Source organism: Ciona intestinalis, unplaced genomic scaffold, assembly GCF_000224145.3.
Source record: "Ciona intestinalis unplaced genomic scaffold, KH HT000174.2, whole genome shotgun sequence".
Taxonomy (NCBI): domain Eukaryota; kingdom Metazoa; phylum Chordata; class Ascidiacea; order Phlebobranchia; family Cionidae; genus Ciona; species Ciona intestinalis.
Genome location: NW_004190496.2, coordinates 39,161 through 58,964, shown reverse-complemented (window position 1 = coordinate 58,964; position 19,804 = coordinate 39,161). Strand labels below are relative to the sequence as shown.

At 33.9% G+C, this 19,804-nt stretch overlaps 3 protein-coding genes across 3 annotated transcripts; 1 reads left to right on the top strand and 2 right to left on the bottom strand.

The window, feature by feature from the left end:
• Nucleotides 1-659: 659 nt before the first annotated feature.
• LOC100186134 (squamous cell carcinoma antigen recognized by T-cells 3) lies at nucleotides 660-10,333 on the bottom strand. The gene is made up of 24 exons (XM_002121237.5): nucleotides 10,114-10,333; nucleotides 9,370-9,495; nucleotides 8,929-9,034; nucleotides 8,564-8,634; nucleotides 8,257-8,370; nucleotides 7,682-7,787; nucleotides 7,352-7,488; nucleotides 6,984-7,139; nucleotides 6,538-6,669; nucleotides 6,154-6,259; nucleotides 5,860-5,940; nucleotides 5,359-5,530; nucleotides 5,043-5,241; nucleotides 4,636-4,762; nucleotides 4,231-4,302; nucleotides 3,878-3,973; nucleotides 3,522-3,560; nucleotides 3,225-3,328; nucleotides 2,760-2,891; nucleotides 2,508-2,567; nucleotides 2,011-2,163; nucleotides 1,598-1,690; nucleotides 1,147-1,235; nucleotides 660-1,032 (listed from the first exon to the last, which is right to left on the bottom strand). Exons 1-24 carry the CDS (start codon nucleotides 10,264-10,266, stop codon nucleotides 864-866), a joined length of 2,793 nt encoding a protein of 930 aa, XP_002121273.1. The 5' UTR covers nucleotides 10,267-10,333; the 3' UTR covers nucleotides 660-863.
• A 1,604-nt stretch (nucleotides 10,334-11,937) lies between these two features.
• hvcn1 (voltage-gated hydrogen channel 1) lies at nucleotides 11,938-15,088 on the top strand. The gene is made up of 6 exons (NM_001078469.1): nucleotides 11,938-12,247; nucleotides 12,982-13,121; nucleotides 13,738-13,902; nucleotides 14,146-14,323; nucleotides 14,510-14,629; nucleotides 14,973-15,088. The coding sequence occupies exons 1-6, from the start codon at nucleotides 11,938-11,940 to the stop codon at nucleotides 15,086-15,088; spliced, it is 1,029 nt and encodes a 342-aa protein (NP_001071937.1).
• A 106-nt stretch (nucleotides 15,089-15,194) lies between these two features.
• Nucleotides 15,195-19,755, bottom strand: psl3 (presenilin-like protein 3). The gene is given in 10 exon segments (NM_001032797.1): nucleotides 15,195-15,773; nucleotides 16,056-16,244; nucleotides 16,406-16,442; nucleotides 17,022-17,105; nucleotides 17,739-17,822; nucleotides 18,105-18,204; nucleotides 18,437-18,522; nucleotides 18,770-18,858; nucleotides 19,142-19,323; nucleotides 19,533-19,755. Coding segments are annotated over 10 exon segments (1,119 nt in total). The 5' UTR covers nucleotides 19,734-19,755; the 3' UTR covers nucleotides 15,195-15,706.
• Between the last annotated feature and the right edge of the window lie 49 nt (nucleotides 19,756-19,804).

Below are 19,804 nucleotides of genomic sequence, written 5' to 3'. Positions count from 1 at the left end.
GAGAAGATAGAATGAAAAGAGGGGTGACTGCGTTTTCCTCTGTTTTTTAAAACGCCTCTGATAGAAACATAATAAAGGAGATCGGGGTAAGATGGTTCATTCTTAGGGAGATTTTCATAGCAATTAAAAACATGTCCAATAAATTTGTTTTACTTCTTTGCGAGTGATTCTCTGGCCAATTACGCGAATACTTAGACTAATGGTGAAATAGAAACACTAAACAAAGACGGGTAAAATAACTAATTTAGAGTTTATTGTTGTGACACAAGACGGCACGAGGTTTTCTTTGCTCTTCATATTCTTCCGCTACAATAGTTCCAACATCTATCGTTGCTTTAACAGATTTTTTTTCGTGAAATTAACGATTTTTCTTTTCACCATACGTCTTTACTGTACATGCTATAGTTCTTATAAATCAGCAGACAGCGCATCGACCCGAATTCGAAATTTGCGGGTTGCTTGATAAAATAGATGCCCGAACGCAAGGACACATTTACATACATATATGTTAGTGTTCTGAGGTTTAACTTCAAAGTAACATATTTGGTAACTCGTAAGCTGGCACGAGGTGTTAAACCCGTGATATAACGACTGTCGTTTTCCGGCCACGCGAAGATAAAGTAAGTTTCATTCATTCACTCTTATAAACTACAATATCGTTGCTTTTGTCGACTTTTATGATTAAAAAAGATACGCACTTTGTGCAGTAACTCAGCGGTTTTTAAAATGAACTTGATTTGACAACGTAAAAAAGTCGGGCAGTCAGCAAACTACCTTTGCCCTAAAAACCAACTTTTCCGCCACGCGTGGTCGATTAACAGAATCATGTGAAAAGAACGTATTTCTAACTTAACAGTTCCACTTTAAGGGTTTGAATAAAGGCCAGCAAAATCCCTATTGCTTAACCCTTTGGAATGGATAGTATTGTCGTTTGCGTCTTTTTCTTGTTTTCCAATTGTGTCTGGTTTGGTGACTTTTGAACTCTGTAGTGACCTTGGGATTAGAGTCACCTGGCTCTTGCCCTTTCCACGACTGCAGTAAGGTAATGGTTTAGATATAATTATAAGAAAAGACTTACGTAATACCCATAATGGGTCAAATTTGGGCTAAATCCCAGGTCCTCGACAAGAAAAAAAACATTATTACCTTCCAACAGTAGTACCGCGCTCAACTTGACCAAGTGATTTTCCCATAGTTGAACTACGTCCTCGTGGTGGAGGGTTGCTAATAGCAACCTACAAGTTTAATATATTTAAATATTACATTACTAATGGTAACCTTCAAGTCAAAAATATCAAGTGTATCATACAATGGGTACTCGATACAGTGCAAAGAATGACACCTAAAATGCTGATATTTTAAGAATCTAAAACAAAGCTAAAACCACTTCAAATACCAACAACAAAACAGTCAAAATTTTTCACATAAAAAACACTATTTTGAAATTCATTCATGACAAATGGAATCCAACAATAGTAATTTTATTTGGTCATAATACGAGCACTCTTACCAATGAGCTTACAAAGCTAAACTATAAAAGTAACTGAACTCGGAATTAGATTAAATTCTTACAATGTACAAGTGTTTATAAACCGACCTTAATAGTGAAACCATCCATCTCAGTTTCGTCCATTTTCATAACAGCTTGTGCTGCATCAGACTCATTCTCGTATTCAATAAACGCAATCCCCTGCAATGACAATTTAAAATATTACTTTAACAGCTGCACAATGTGTTTTTTTTTCTGTTAAAGATTATTTTTTCTATAATAAGCACACAAATAAAGTGATATAGAAATTTAACCGTGTAATAGCAATGTTTAACAGTAAAAATAATATAATACACAAATGCATTTGTTGTGGAAAAGGTCTTTTTCATACATATATTTTGCTTTTAAAAATTACAAAATATGCGGCAGCAACCCTATTTTAGAACCACAGATTAAACACTTGTCTGCAACACTTTCAAAAAATTTCAAAAACTGTTCAAAATTTGGAACCTAGACATTACCTTTGATTTGCCCCCCTTGGTAACTACTATACGAGCCGACTTCACGACACCGTGTTCGGAGAAAACCTTCTGCAACGTTTCTTCAGTGGTAGCAAAGTTAAGCCCGGATACGAACAACTTGTGTTTCTCTATTTTTGTCTCATATTTGAACACCTGGAGTGAAGGTTAATTTAATGTCAAATGTAGAAAAAATTTGGTTATTGAAGAATCCTCTAGCTTGTTTCAGATTAGACTGGTGGAAAGTGTTAGAGGTTGGTAGTTATGGAGTCATTAGGGGTTAGGGGTTGGTGGTTATAAGAAGGTTAATTTAGTGGGTTGAAGTGATATTGTTTCTTATACAGTGATTCCATTGGGCAAGAGATTAATCAATCATAGAGTGCTCGCCTCTAGACCAGAGGTTACGGGTTCAAGGTTCACACTGGCACTTACAGTTTGATTTTGTGATCAAAATACCACTAAGGTGTATGGAAATTGCATATTTTCAATTTTCAACATACCTTTTGACGATTTGATTTTTCAGTGTTTCTTGAAACGTATAATGGCCTGCCCTCTAATGGCTGTAATGAAAAATAGTGTTTTTTTTTATTTAAATAGTTTTATTAAATTTTAGTTTGCAGCTTTGTAGCCTTTTGAATAAACAAAACAAGATGTATAGACAAAAACACCTACAATTTTAGGGGGAAATTTTGTATACAACAAACCCTCTAAAAGTTTATTTTGAAAAGAATTTTTTGTTTAATAACACCTACTTGTCGATCGAGATTGAGCGCTTTTTCCACGTCCTCGATTTGATGGAAAGTAACGAACCCGAATCCTCTCATCTTCCCTTTATGATCTCTCACTACTCTAACTGACTTCACATCACCACAACATCCGAACATCTGGGATAAACAGATGCAAAAAATTGTTAAGGTGAACTTTGTTTTTGTATTATGGTATGCAAAAAACAGGCAACAACAGTTATTATAACTTGGATGTTCTGTTTCATACACCTCATGCCAGCTTAGCAGTTACCATCTATGTAACTTTGTGTGTGACTATTTTTTCCAGATGAATGACAATTTAGACAACCTTAGTGACCACTGGATTAAAACAATAGATTACAATGTTATTTCATATAGGGAAATTTAAGATTTTTCGGATTTCCGATTTTATTTGAAAAAACAGTGTATAATTATTCCTTTTAAAATTTTTGCTAAAATAACAAGACTTACAATTTTAAGCTTTTCCTCAGGAGACTGGACACTATAGCTCATATTACTGATAAACACGGTGTGTTTATCGCCCTCCGCTGTTCGTTCATCGCTCGTTATCGTGGCTGGAAAAATATTTGATTTTTATGAACAGATGAAAACAGTTTATATAGAATACAGGTTATAGTTATGAAATGGATCGCTTAGATTAGAATTAGATTTTTAGAAGGACCAAGATTATAATTTTGTTAACTTTTCCAAGAAAAATGGAACTCACTGGTTTTATTGGTCATGAATATAATAATTAATTAATTTTACCTTGGGCAGGTTGGTCCTCAGACATAGGCGTTGGGGCTTCTGTAAAATTTATTGACAAAATTAATAATTTTTCACGGTAATAATAAGTATATCACATATTCTGTTACTTCTGCTACCAGGGATAATGTAAGTAATCTTTCAACAGCTCATCTAGTATGAAAAAACGTAGTGTATTTCAATGTTTCGTATGCCATCCAAACATATTCCCTGATGAACTCTTGCCGGATGCCAAACAAAACGTCAAATACAAGCTACGTGTTATACCAGATGAGCCTATCTTTGTATCACATAATCGTTAAAACTACTAGTTTAAATAATAGTAATAGTTTTCCATTTTTATCAAAACAATAATTTACCATTTTCTTGTCCTTGTTGTTTGTCGGGTTTATATCCAGGTGGTGGCGCTATTGTTTTCTCTGGAGATTTTGCTTTCACAAATCGTGGTGGGAGGCCTGGGGGGGGGTGGGTTGTTGCTTATCCTCGCATGGCAGGGCAACAACAGTTGTTATAACACAGGTGTTCTGTTCAATACACCTCGTGCCTGCTTACGAGTTACCACGTATGAAACTTATTAATTTTCACCTGACGAAGCAACAACAGTCATTATAACACAGATGTTCTGTTTCATACACCTTGTGCGTGCTTACAAGTTACCACATATGTAACTTTGAAGGGGATTGTTTTTTTAAATAAAAAGTTTATTTATTACCTGCTGGTTCTTTAAATCCTTCTTTATTGGGTGAATGTGTTCGTTTTCTTTTTATGTTTTCTTGTGGTTCAGCTAAAAAAAGAAACAAATTTTAATGATGAAGATTTGATTTTACTGAAAAATAATATCATTTTTATCTGAAAAATCAAAAAAAGTTTCTAAGCAGGCCTAAAACTGCTATTTAATTAGGCCCATTATACTTTGTAACATTATGTCTTAGTGATTTTAAACTGTGTATCAGTTTTTATTAGGTTTTAAAGTCTAGTTTGATCTCCATGTAGGTGAGGTCCCAAACACCCGGGGGGTTACCACATGAACCTCACCAGATGTTGAAGCCTGTCACTTTCCCAAAGGTAGGAGAGAAGATTTTAAGTTGTTATCTAACATAAAACATACATTACTTACTGTTAGAAATATTCCTTTTAGTTGCTTGTCTGTTTTCTTTCTTGTTTGGACTATGGCGAGGCTTTTTATTTTTATCAAATTTCTTACCACCTTGTTTTTTCTGTCTTTCCTCAGCAAACGCGACAAGCTTGAAAGGGAAGGGTTTTAGTTATTTGGGTAAAAGTTAAAGTTGATACAATATAGTATAGAGTCTGTTATACAGAAAACAGTACTATGTGGACCCCTCACAAAAAAGACCATCCTTATTGGACATCAACCATATAGTATTTGGAAAAAATAGCACCAACGAAACTCAAAACTTAATGAAAATCCACAAAGAACAATTTTTTTAAAAAAACAAGAAAAAAAAAATAAAAAAGGAAGGAAAAAAACTAAATAAAAACAAGCAAAACAATCCAAACACCAACTTTTTCCCTCCTTTTGATGACTTTACTCATCCTTCCTTCAACTTTCTTTATTGATTCATCGAGATCCGATAAACTTCCGTTTTCTCGCTCGAATCGGATGAGGAACTCACATGCTGACTCAGCACTTCCATCATCAGCCGCGCTTGACTGCACAGCATGACGCAGCACATTTCGAGCGTGAGTTAAATCGCCGTGTAATCTGAAAAGAGGGTGGTTTTTTATTTTTTTTCCTTCCAATTCATAGAGAACCACTGGGTTAGAGCAAAAAAAATAACATTATAAATGATAAAACTCGTTAAAGACAGAATCCTCCCACCTCTCAAGATGGTAATATTGCTCCCAAATCTTCCAGTTCAACCTTGCATCCGGATGTTTCATCACTTCCTCCATTATCTTCCGAGCTTCATCGATACCTTGTGATCCTCGTGCTTCAATATTCGCCCAGTAAATCCACATCGTGTAATCGTGGTCCGCATTTTCACTGAAACCTATGGTGAATAAATTGATGAATAAATGAATGGATGCATAAAGTTCCAATGTAAATTTATAGGTAAATAGATAAATGAGTGAATGAGTAAATAAATGATGAATATAATACATGGATGGATGCATAAGAAGAAATAAAACACATTAAAGTGCCATGGAGTCTGGAATATAGTAGGGCAACGACAGTCGTTACAGCACAGATATTTTGTTTCACACACCATGTGCTGAGTTATTACTTATGTAACTTTGTGGTGGCAGGCCATGGTAGTCTGAAGTACAGGTTATAAAACATTTGTATCACTAAGGTATAAGTAGGGTAACTAATACATACCTGGTAAAACCTCGTTCAACAAATGTGACGTAGCTCGTTTAAACTCAGTTCGTACAACTGTCATTCCTTCTTGAGGGTTTTCTGTAAATTTGAAAAAATATTTTAAATTTTTAAACAAAAATTATTATAAAAAATTTTAAATCTTTTTAAAGTTAACAAATTTAACAGTGCATTAGGTTTACATGACAAAAAAAAAACTCAGAAAAATAGAACATATTTATGGTAAACCCAATTTTTTTATAAAATTTTGTAAAAATATTTTCATGACATTTTTCATGTATCATTTTGTTTCACCTTCATGAGTTCTTCGAATGTAATCACACCAACACCTCCACAACTCCAAGTATTCTGACGCTGATGAGAAACCAACAGCCAATGCTTCGTTAAGCCCTTCTTCAACCTACAATAATTGAAAGTTCAAATTTATTGGGTAAAATTTAGCTTTGTAAAGAACAAAACTGCAATATACTTAGGTTCTGTTTCTTTCTATACAGACTCGATAAAACAGCTTTTAGCAGCACATTTAAAGCTGTTTTAGGCATTAAACTAGGGTGCTAAAACTAAAAGAAATTGAAGTGATCAGGCACCCTTAACATTACAACCATGTAAATACCCCAATTCCATCAAGTGGTCGCCTCCAGGCACTCCCAACTAAATAACCCAATTCCACCAACCAACCTTATTTTGAGGTTCACTATTCCTCTCTAAAGTAAGAACCAACCCAACCCATAGCTTGGCTACCCATGGGCAGTTCCTTACTGATCGTTTGTAAGCAGATAGCACGATGGGTCCACTCTTTAATGTGTTTGTCTATAAAAATATAAGATAAAAAAGTAAACTAATGAAATTATTCTATTTTATGTGGGTTAGGTCCTACATCAAGAAAAATCTGAGATTTGGACCACAGTTTTCCCATTTGTCTCTTCGATTTCGGTAGCAAAGTTATAAAATAGTTGAAACAAAACTGCGGGATATAGCGACAAAAACAGTCAAAAAATATAGCGACGAAAACAGTTAAAAAGGCTTTTATATTTACATTTAGTTGAATGAAAGAAGCATGCTCGCTACATCTAGCAGTCGAAAGTATTATTCATTAAACCATGCAATAAAAATGCATAACCTACCAAGTATTTAAGGTAGTCCATCCATAGTTGAGCATTGAGGCAATTATCGGTGATCGCACGTTCGTAAATACATTGTATACGCGCAGGGTTGTTTGATTTCATCTCATGGTCAATATATGCGTTGTATTCTTCAGTTTTGGGAGATTCAGCAGATTCCTGTGTAATTGAGATATATATTAATCTTTTTTGTAAAAGATGTTTATAACAGCAATGCCAGTGCCTCTGGATAGTAGAATCGATATATCTTATTTAGAGGCGACAACAGTAGTAATAACATGGGGATACACGATTACCATGACTGGACCAAATTTATAATTTTTGGCTGTATAAAGAAACGCTCTCTGCATTCATACAAGCACACTACCCACCAAAGCAAGTTCCATTATTTTCAATTCTTCCATTTGTTCGAGAGCTTTATCGTAAGAATGTAGTACCGATTCAGGGATTTCCCCATCTCCGTTATCTTTCCACCATTCTTCATATTCAACCATGGTGGATTCCATGTCTGCATGAAAACATAATATTTATATCAAATACGTCATACTGCCTTAGTTTTAAAGGAAAAACAGCTTTTACTTTGCTGATGATTCTATTTGAATAAAAGACAGAGGATGCCACTTAGCGAAATATAATAGTATATATATAACTTATTAAACAATTGGTTGGCCAATTTATAGAAACAAACATATATAACTTACTAAGCAATGGTACTGCCAGTTGCCTGGTGAAAAGAAGTCCAACTTTTGCTGTTTGTTGAATAATCTGATCATTTTGTTCTGGTGTAGTGATACTGCCTGGTTGTGGCTGTTAAGTAATAAAGGACAATAATTATTAATTATCACTCGCTAATCTAATACAGTTATTCTGGTAATCTTTTTGACCACAAACTTAATGTTAGGAATGCTTGGGTGAATTTGGGGTGACATCATATATATATGTTAACTCCAGTTATAAGCTTAAAATAGATTTTACCTTGCTGTTGTGTCTATACAAACAGGCAAAGCCAAAGTATACGACTAAGGCATAAGTGTAACTGCAACTTAACAATGTAACCCCCATATTTTTTTAAAAAATAAGAAAATAACATTTATCGTATTTAAAAAAACATGCTTTTATGGCTCATAATTTGGTAGTTTGGACATCCCATTAGTGATTACTGGGTTGGAGCAATTGCTATTAAGTGTATTGCTCAATGATGAGAGCACTCTTAAATGTATCACACCCATAGCACTGCATTAAAAATGAATGTTAAAGTTTAACACTATACAGATACCTGTATTGTAGCAAGAACGGCACTTTCTATCTCCCTGTATGCCTCCCAAACAGATGAACCTTTTAATACATGAAGACCAACCGAAGATAAAGCTCGTTCCGCTAAATTTCGTAGCTGGAAAAAAAAAGTAAAAGTGAATGCCAATTAAAATAGGGGGTAAATTCACAGATTACAAGATCATCTGTTAAGCGCATTAAATATATATATATATATACATGTCCAATTTAAAAAGACAACCAAAATTTTGTTGTTTAAGTAACAAATGTGTAAACTATAAATAGGAAAAAACAGCTAAATTATAAACCACCTTTTTTACTCCATCTGAAGTGCCAATATAACGAATGGAATATTGAATATATTCCAACCATATTTCACAAGCTGAAAAACAATCAAGAATCTGTTAAAATTCTAAATTCATTTTTGTTCTAATGTTTTATTGACAGCCCAATTTTTAAAACAGGGCTGACCTTGACCTCGTAGGTTTTACATCTTAAAACAGCTTTGATTCTGCTGTTAGCTGTCCATAGCAACAAACAGAGCCAAAATATACTGTATTCACCAGTCACCACATTAATTAATGAGGTTTCCTATGTTTGACAACTATTAAAAAAACTGCATTTTAGCAATGACACCCAAGATTTTACTAAAAATGTGAAAACCACAAAAACTTACACAGATAATCTTGAACAGCTAGTTCAAACAATGACTCAAGTTTTTGATGGTCATCTTCTGACTCGGCAAATTTTTGTTCATCTTCCAGCCATTCAAGCCATAATTGCTGGTAATATGAATTTGTATAAGGATTTGGTAATGCAGTAACAGTAATGGTGTTTGAGGACAACACATCTTAGCACCCCATATGTACATACTTTCTCTCTGGAGATTTAGCTACGAAATGTATAATTTTTTGTATTTTTAAACAGCTTATAATTTTTATTTATATAATATATATATATATATAGTTTTTTCTTCCATTTTTAGAACTAGTATTTTCTGGGAAATGGTTTTTAAAAACAGCTGACAACCAGAAACTTTTCCACTTCATGCATAAGTTGGGCAGTGGGCTAATGTATAAATAACTTCATGCAATGAAAAATAAATCAATGGTTTCACCTTTGTAAGTGGGAACAAATCCTTCATCTTATGTCGAGCAGACGATAGATTTTCAAACTCACCACATTTTCTTAACAAAGCTATTCGATCCACATGCGCTTGGTAGTTGTATGGAGAGTTGCTTATCTAGAAATATGGGGTCATATAATCATATATTCGTATGTTACATATAATACATAATAAAAATAACTTATTTATCCTCGAACGAACGGGCAACGACGGTCCTTAAAACACAGGTGTTCTGTTTCATACAGCTTGTGCTTTTATCCATTATTGAACGGTGGGCTGAACAATGACAGTCATATTCACAAACCAGTCTGCAAAGTATGGCAGTTCCTGACGAGATCTCGCGCGTGCAAGACGGTTATTTTTCGCGTTCGCGCGTGCTATCATTAAAAATCTGCGTGCAAAGCATGTACATTTTCAAGCCACGTTAGGAAATCTTACTTAATTTAATACGTATTTTTTTCTTTGTTTAATTAATTGGCGTGCGTAGGACAAATTGTGGCGTGCATAACCGAAAGTCTGTAAAAAAATCGCGCGTGCACCTGCCATACTCTGCAGTCTGGTTCACAAAGCTAGCGGCTTTTAACTGATACTTTTTTACACCTTTTATCCATAGATTTTACAACTTTTGTTTAGTTGTAGATTCTCTTCTCTTTATTCTTTAAATTGTGTGAACTTTGCTATCTTTTTCAAAGATATGAACAAAACTACGTTATGTTAGCACTAAAAAAAACTTACTTTTTCATTAAGTAATTTAATTTCAGCAAGATTGACTTCTTCCTCTTCGTCGGAATCCGGGTCATCTTTCATCACAACGTCATCGTTTTTATTTTTCTCTTGCTCGACAACGGCAGTCGATGCGTGAGCTTCCATTGTATCAGTGTTCGACATTTTCTAACCCATAATTATGGCACAAAGGAGAAAAGAAATCCTTCGGCAAAAATGTATGTTCGGTAAATTTATTTTTGTACGGTGTAAAATCGTACAAGGTTTAAAAAAAACGATAGTTAACGTTGATAAAAACAAAGGTGCTAGTGAGCAAGTGCTGAATTTCCGACGGTTAAAGGTGCAATATGTGTCGTATTTGTGCAAAATTCATCTGTACACATGTTTTATTAAACGTTTTTAGTACAGCAGTCTCCAAAGTATTCGACTGTAATTCGAAAACTCCGCGAGACTTTTCACCGAAAAAGTTTTGATATAGGTTTTCTATGTGGCGCAAAAGAAAAAGGACGAGATTTTAAAACAAATTAACAAAAGGAAATTTTAAGATATATTCGGGGTTCTTTGAATTGTATACACGAAAGAAGTGTCACTTTACGTACATGTTGCGCAGCCTCTTTGACTTTAGCCAAACATAACAATTATCGTTAAAACATTTTTATATATGGACTTTTTATATATTTTTTTATATCTGGTATAACACCATCGCATAACCATAATACACACCAGAGTCCGTATATAAACATGTTTATATACGGACTCTGATACACACCATACAACCTACTGACTTAGACATACTTGTATTAAAAATTAATAAATCTTTTATTCTTGTCTCGCATGGCCATACACATAGATTGCTGCAAATATTTCAGTTATGTAAAATTTCCGGTTGCTATCAGCAAACGCAGACTATCTCAATAAAACTTGCACGAAATACGTACTGTAAAACAGACATATAACACTAGCAATAAAGCATTTAATAACGTGTTCTAATTAAAATTAAATTACATCATGAGTCACAAAGCGTATAACCTCGAAAAGGTTTAAATTTGGGCGGGTTCAAGTGTCTGCACGAAGAAAAATTTGAGATACATTTTCCGTTACGTCATGTTTACTAGAAAACATTAGGATACTTTGTATCATCATGACTATTACGTCTGAAGCGTTTTAGGGTAGAGTTGCATGGTTTATTTGCAATATTCCACGTATTTTGCTTGAAATCAGCTGTCTGGACGTTTATAGTCAAACAGTTTAGATTACGTAATTGTTTTGAACCGACCGCCGAATATGTCATACATACAGTAAGGAGAATGGTTGGTATAGGAAACCTAGTATTGTAACAATAGACGCAACGATAAAGCAGACAAATGAGTAAAGAATGCAAGTTAACAAAGACGTTTTAATGTAGTTATACACTTATACACGCTCGTATCATAGCTAACTTGGCTCGTAGGTATATATCAGTCACTGTCAAGTTAGTTGCGTATTGTAGTACGGACATACGGTTTTTAATAGCTGCGTTACAATAGATAACTAATTAACGACGGTCGTTTAGCCGCCAATTCCCATCGCTTCGCTGTTTTAATTAATTCGATCTTCGCTAGCGTATTACAAGAGGTAAATTAACGTCGGGTAATGACCTTATTTTTTCGTAGAATAAATAGACAGTTGATCATACGCTAGAACGTATTGTGTGCCTGGTGTATACAAAACGTTTAATTTGTTTATCAGGAACAGGGAGAGACAAGTCGTATTTGTTTAGTATCTGTGGCATCAATCGTAGCCTAATAATTTATGAAGGTGAGAAAATAATTTGCAAGAACAATTATTCTTATAATCATGGAAGGCGATAATTGCAATAAATCTCGTCATAAAAGCCACAACATGATTAACCCTAATTATGCAAGTGTACGATGTACACAACCTCTTCCATCTGTAATCCAACTTCGATCTCGAAACAAAATGATTGGCATCACTGAAGACCCTTCTTCAGACTCTGAACCCGTATCCTCCAACCAGCCATTATTGCTCACAAATTTAAGTTACGAGGTGCATACATTTAACGACAACAATAATCATGAGCGTCCCGCACCCCAAGAACAATCTACACAAAACACTATGATTTCAATGCAATCAGAACAAAAATCAGGTGAATGTTAATTTATTGATGAATTTTCCAATCTACCTAAAGTTGTGTCAAAGAATAAAAGATTGTTTAATTATTGCTGATTTCGTGCGTACAATCTAATAGTTTTGTAAAAAAAAACTTAAAAATTTTGATTTGTCATGTATAGGCCTACATATATAATTATTAATGAAAAAGTTGCCAATTGAGTACTACTATTGAAGTGTAAAATGTCAGGATCTGTGTCTGACCACTAGCTATCAGATCAGAGGTGGTATACTCGGCTACTGACTAAACTAGTCGGTCGCGGAAACTACTGGTTACCGCTTTTTTTTAGTCGGCCGACTAAAATTTAGTCGGTGGGTTTTTCACATTTAGTCGGCCGACTAAGTTTCTGTGCATTACTCATTACAGAAGTTAGTCGTTCAAAATCGGCCAACTAAAATTTTAGTCAGGCGACTAAAAAAGCAAAATCTAATTTAGGCGGCGACTAGCTTAGTCGGTAGCCGAGTATGCCATCCCAGGGTTCCAGGATTTGAGGCTTGATGCCACTACCATTGTAAGCGTATGTGTCCACTAAGAAACAATTGAGGTGTATGTAACAGAACACCCGTGATGTAACGATTGCCATTGCCCTAAACATACAAGAATAAACAAATTACATCCAAACACAAATTACATTCATCCATGTATTTACCAATCGAACTCCCACCCTGACCACCAATAAAATAACCCCATCCATTCAACTTCACCCATAGATCGATTCACCGCTTCCAACCTTGGGATGTTCCAATACATGAAGTTTGAGATAGGAGAAGATGGAGATGATCATGAGGAAGAAGCAATCCTCACGAACAGGGAGAAACTGAGACACATCCTTCATTCTAAACCAATACATGTGAGCATTTGTACTTGTGGTGTATTGCAGGAGTGAATAAATTTTAGCGCTTTGTTTCATACACTGGCGGTGATTATTTAGTGTTTTAAAATTGATTCGAATATCATTACAAATTTGTGCCAACATAGTGCAAAATGCATAGCATGCATGGGTTTTATTGTACCTGTATTATTAAAATAGTTATAACCTAAAATTCTAGTTAATATTTAACTTTTACTCTTAAGCTACCCACATTGTTTGTTGGCGCATGTAACTATGTGTGCTTGGAAAAACTTGGCCAATTGCTTCATTTGGATGGTTTCTAAGTTCAAATTGTCCCAAATGTCTTCTATACATAAAAAATAATCCCACAAAGTTACATACATGTTACTTTTCAGGTCTATAAGCGGAAACAAATGAAACATGACACTCATCCTAAATAAACAAGTTTTCTACATTCATATAAACATGTTTTGGGTTTAACAGTCACGCTTTGAACTGATGCTCTTTGCAATACTTTATATCGAAAGCCCGTTTTAACTGCTATCAATTTGCTTTTAATTACCTTTTGTTTATTATTTTAATTAATTTAATTCTGCTTTTCAAACTAAAACTTATGTCATATTTATCTATACAGGTTGCAATCATAGTCCTAGTAGTGTTGGACAGTTTCCTTGTAGTTGGTGAACTCCTTATTGACCTCAAAGTAATCATTGTACCACATGGTAATCCCGCACCAGAGATATTACACGGGTTTTCTCTCTCAATTCTATCAATATTTATGGTGGAAATCGCTTTGAAGGTAAAACTATGATCATATTTAAATAGATTAAGTGTTTCTTTTGGCATAGTGGTTATTGCACCTGTCTCTAGACCAGAAGTTATAGGTTCAAGGCTCGATACTCCTACTATTGTGGAAGAATGTGTCCTTGGGCAAGACACTTAATGACAATTCCTCCAGCGGTCACTAACGAGTTGTCTAAATTGTCAGGCACACATTAAAAAATTTATAATCACGATATGTTACCTTCTTTTATATTCCCAGATAATCGCCGATCATCGTCACTTCATACACCACAAGGTGGAAGTGTTGGATGCGGTTGTCGTGGTGATATCGTTCGGTGTCGATATCGCTCTTATATTCGTCGGGGAGAGTGAAGCCCTCGCTGCTATCGGACTCCTTGTCATTCTACGGCTGTGGAGAGTCTTCAGAATCATTAATGGTAAGATTACGATTGTTATTGCTAATATTGATGAATAGTTAAATAAATAAACAGATGTAACATACTAACATATAACTTATTCATTTAAGATGAGTTTTTTGTTTCATACATTTCGTACCTGCTTACAAAGTACTATGTATGTAACTGTGGGATTAGTTTTTATGTATAGCCCGTCTTTGTTTCCAGGTATCATCGTAACAGTAAAAACTAAAGCAGACGATAGAGTTCATGAAATAAAGAAAAAGAATTCTGAGCTGGAATTACAAATTCATAATCTAGAAGAGAAACTCTCACAAAAGGAGCAAGGTAAGCCAGAATTTTGTTTTGCAATTGTTTCCATAGACTCCAAACCTGGGGTGACAGGCCTATTTTGGACAATTCTGCTCTGCAACAATCAGTAAATATTTGAATCATCAAGTTTGTTTCTTTCATAGGAACAACTATCTAACTATCCCTGCATTTTGTGAAGTTCGGCGCCTTTTACGATTGTTTCACTCTAATTTCATAGTCCAGTGCTGTAGTTCGGTAAAGCTATAAAAAATAGTCAAAAATCTTCAACATTTAAAAACAAAAACAACTGTATGCTCATATATGTTTATCAATATATAATAATACATCCCCTGTAAATTAATTCAATTTAACTTTTCAGATATGTCCCGCCTGCATGAGATTCTACGTTGCAATAATATCGATATCCCACCAACAGTGCCTTTAACTACTTCAGTGCAAATCCATAGTACCACAACAGCCTCTGCTGATGTTTAAGTTCCTCTTGTATTCCTGTGCCTTTCAAGACCAAAGTTGCAGTTCCATTTTCTTCAGTGCAATTCTCTGTGTCAGTATTCCCGCCAATAAAGTACTACATTTTATGTACAACCCTTTTTTTTCATTTTACTTTTTCTTGGCGCGTAATTCTACAAAAAGGCAACAACCGACATTGCACTAATCACCTGTGGCAGAACGAGCCACTCATCGATAAAAAGTAAAATCGTTTCCCGCAAAGTTTACAAATTCATTCATAAAAAAGGTACAGCCATACTTAAAACAAAAAAATATTTTTTTGGTAAATCAAACCCCAAATAGCTATTCCAACAACATCAACTCGTATTGTACAGTTATCGAATACACATTTCTATCTTGATAGACTTATAGGCAAGATTAAAATGCAACTAGTGCAAAGATAAAGTATGGCAACAATTTTTAAACAGAATTTAAATTTGAACCTGTAGACAGATTGGTATAGATTCCCACAAACCATACAGAGATATTTCACAACAAATACAATGTGTGTAGAATAAACAACAAAAACAACAACTACACACTGCAACAGGACGTTTTCCATGTTTCTAAAATAATAATTTACATTCGGCAATATTGGTCAACTCAGTCCGATTTTTTGGTGTCTTCTTGTTTTTCAGGTTCGGTTTTCTCACTTTTTTCATCCGAATAACTGCAAGATAATGTTAGATATAATAATTTTGCACAATGTATAAAAGAAAAGCTTTTTTGTTGCATTTGAAAAGTTTGTTGGAATTTCAAACCCTGAATTCACTAGGCTACAGGCAGAGACGATAACCAATATGCCGCACTTAGGGACAAATCCTGATGATGCCCCGCCATATGGCAAACGAAACTTTGGTCCTTTAAAATCACAGAAAAAATAATTCCTGGAGGATCCAATTCATATTTGTAATACACCCGGCAACAACAGCGTATAAAAACACCATCTTACCTGAACATCGCTTCCAAATCTCCTTTATAGAAAGCTACACCTAATGGTACAGATATACAAGCAGGGACAAGGTATAGCAAAGCAGGTTGGGCGTGGTTGAACACGGTCATTACAATAATAGTGGTTAACAATCCAGTGAAGTAAGCGATCATGCCAGAGTTGAAATACAGATTCTTGTCCCTTTTTAAACTAAAAAAAACAAAAAAAAGGAATTGAATTACAGATTGAGATAAACGAAAGTTAACTACATCATGACAACATTTTATATAAAGATTTATATTTTATACAAGTGAGATTCTATAAACTCAAAAATAATTTAGATATATCACATATATATTTAATAAACTTACCTCTTATCAAAGCGCAGCAGAAGGGCAATGAAAATTCCTGTTAAATAAAAAACAAGTTAAAATAACATTAAAATACCATCACGCATACTGTGTAATATGTTGATATAAATGGATATAGAATTTGGCAATATGTCCCCCGGTCCATTATAATGTCTATGATCAAGAATCAACATTTATTATGTATTAGGCCTATTGAATGTTGTTATTAATTAAGAGCTGCTATGAACCAAACCACTATTTAATGGTCAATGGTTAACAGAAGCAAAAAAAATAAGGAAAATTTAATAAACATGAAACAAAAGAAGCTACTTTATATGGCGTTTATATTTAAAATTTTACCAAGTAAAGCACTATATTTGGTTTTGAGTTTAATGCAACAAAGGCTTAAGTTATGAGGTGTTAGATTATACAGTTCAATGTTTATATGAGCATTCGTACCACTAATCTTGCAGTAAATATAATAAAGGTAAAAGAATAAAGACCTTGTATTCTCTTAAAGTGAGGTTTTATGCCATGGCACAAAACAAAATGAGTGTTTAGGCCAGGGTTGGTCTATTACCTCAACACCCAGGGTGCTACCACATACAATAGAGATATATTGTTTGTATTAATTTACCTGGAATAACAATATCCCCCAAACCCAACATTGCCATGTTCTTTCCAAACACTCCTTCTACAAGAAAATCTTGGGGGAAAACCACTGTGGAAAAATACATTAAAATCTTGTGTTGCAATATATATATAAAATAATGTCAATATAATAAAATAAAACATATTTATGGATCATTTTTACATTAATATCAGCATTTGGCCCTTTGGATTATTGGCGCACGGATTTTTTAATTTTCAGTCAAATCTGGGGTAACATTATTAAAATACAGTTATACTCGTATTTGTCAAACATAGGGAACCTCATTGATTAATGTGGTGAATGCTATATACTTTGGCTCTGCTTGTTTGTATAGACACCTAACAGCAGGGTAAAAGCTGGGGTGACATTGTTAAAATACAGTGACATTCATAGTTGTCAAACATAGGGAACCTCATTTATTAATGTGGTGAATGCAATATACTTTGACTCTGCTTGTTTTAATGTTTTACATAGAAACTTTACAGTTGGGAAAAAGCTGTTTTCAGTTGTAAAGTTATAGTGCTAAAACATACAATGTCACACCTTTTCCACAAGAAACGTATGTCTTTAAAAAAATAAGACCAGTTTCAGTTAAACAAAACTTCTCAATGGCAAAGGCATCCAAATGTATTACATGAAACCTTTAGTGTTATGGTCCATGAAAACAAACAGCTTTAAATAATAGTTTAAAGTTTAAGTTACGTTTGATTGGAGCATCAAATTTCTTGGCCACTTGTACCATCACGTTGGTGCCAAACACCCAGAAGACATCATAGAAAAACAAACCTAGGATATATAAAGTACAACATTTAATGGAGTTTTACCGACAACAAGGTATCACCGTATGCTGGTACTAAAGACATTGTAAAAAAAACCTGCTAAAAAATACTTTTGAGAACATTATAAAAAGGTATTTTTTAAAAGAGTCCCTTTAAAATTAATAGAAAATTTACAAAAAAAAGACTGACAGATTGGCTACTTTATGATATAAATCAACAAATTATTATAAAATAATATTTAAATAGAAATTATTTCATCCTGTTTAACTTGAATATTTAAAATACTTACCAATTAATAAGATGCATCCAGTCCCAATACTGCTAAGTTGCAACAATTCTACACCGTTCATGGCGAAGCAAAGACCAATTAGATTGTTTGCCAACCAGTGCTGCATATGATATGTTGTGTGAATAATTCAATAAAGTTTTTTCTACTGCTCGTTTACTACCAGACATAGTGTATTAATCGATAGTTGAAATATCGGTTATATTATTAAATCGCTTTGTAACTGAAAACACAATAGAAAACAATATTTTTGTGTATGGTATAAAGTTTTCTTACATCTTTTTAAAAGTTGTACATTTTTATATTATATAATATAACCAATATAGCCCACATACCTTTTTTACTGCATACCATCCAGAGACAAGACCAAACAAAGCAATAGAAACAACATATTTACGATCAAAATCCAAGTCCAATAAAACTAAAAAAAAACGTTAGAACATTTTTTTTGAAAATTAAAAGTTGCGTGTAAAAGTATGAACATAGCCCTACTGCCGCTTAAAGGATTTTTTAAGTAAACCAAATAATGAGATGTGAAATGGGCAAAAAGTAATAAAGATCCTGCTTGGTATAAACACAAAGTAGTGTGCAATACCTTTAGAAAATTAAAACATAGGACCAAAGTTGAAGAACTTAAATAGCAATCAAAAAACTCTGCCAATATTTACCGGATTTATTCTCTTCACTTCCCTCAGTAAGATGTAAATGATAGGGCAAGTTTGGAAATGAAGCTGGAATCAATTTCTCAACGTATGGTCTAAAATAAAATTCAAATAAAATATTATATAATATAGATGTCAGGCTATATACAATTTAAAACATCTAACAAAACTGTAACTGTGTTAACTATATATATACCTAAAAAATGCAAGGAGTAAATTTACAATTGATGGTAAAAATATATATCGATTATTATTCTTTAAAGTGATTGAAAACAAATGTCTTGAACTGCACAAACTTTTCCAATGTTATCCTAGATTTTGCTAAATATTTAGAAAAACGATGTTTAAGATTGAAGAACAGAATTCATTTCCACTTACCCAATAATGTGAGCCATAGCAAAGATACCGAGGATAAAGAAATAGAAACTGACGAGGATGTTAATATGATCTTGTGAGAAGAGCTTGAAGAAGACATAAATACCAAACAACATGCAACTTGCAACGAGAGGAAATTTCATGGCATCATCTTTCGTGATTGTGTCTGGTTTTTCACCCGTCAACTGAAAATACATTTAGGATTTTTAACAAGGTATTTTATAATATATAATTTTTACCAATTTACTGCTATGAAAATGGGCCAACCCTGGCCTATATGGGTCCATGGCTTGATTTTGCAAATCCCCTTCCATTAGAGCTTGGAAATTGGAAATTTATCCTCACGTGCCGAGGCAACAACAGTTGTTTTAACAAATAAAAACTTTTAACAAACCTTTTGTTTCTCAAGATATGCAACTGATCTGTAAGCCCCAATAATAATAGGAACAACAGCCATAGAAATAAGAGCAGTGTACGCAACTAGTTTGCCTTCTGGTGTGGCAGGTATTTTAGCCGATGAGTTTGATTTTTGGAAAGTTTCGTTGACAAAGTTGTTGATAGCATTGCTCACCGTTTCACCTAGTGTTTCACTCATATTGGAAGTTTTTAACTTTTACAAAGAGTCTGGTAAAAGAGAATAATATTTTACTTGCTTAGTAGCCTATA

Excerpts from the sequence above, each read along its gene's own strand:
- LOC100186134 (XM_002121237.5), bottom strand. The coding sequence starts at position 10,266 with ATGTCGAACACTGATACAATGGAAGCTCACGCATCGACTGCCGTTGTC. Across the intron at positions 6,260-6,537 it reads ATAGTGAACCTCAAAATAAG|GTTGAAGAAGGGCTTAACGA; the intron begins GTTGGTTGGTGG and ends CAATTATTGTAG. Across the intron at positions 4,763-5,042 it reads TCATCAAAAGGAGGGAAAAA|CTTGTCGCGTTTGCTGAGGA; the intron begins GTTGGTGTTTGG and ends TTCCCTTTCAAG.
- hvcn1 (NM_001078469.1), top strand. The coding sequence starts at position 11,938 with ATGGAAGGCGATAATTGCAATAAATCTCGTCATAAAAGCCACAACATG. Across the intron at positions 13,122-13,737 it reads TTCATTCTAAACCAATACAT|GTTGCAATCATAGTCCTAGT; the intron begins GTGAGCATTTGT and ends TTATCTATACAG. Across the intron at positions 14,630-14,972 it reads ACTCTCACAAAAGGAGCAAG|ATATGTCCCGCCTGCATGAG; the intron begins GTAAGCCAGAAT and ends TTAACTTTTCAG.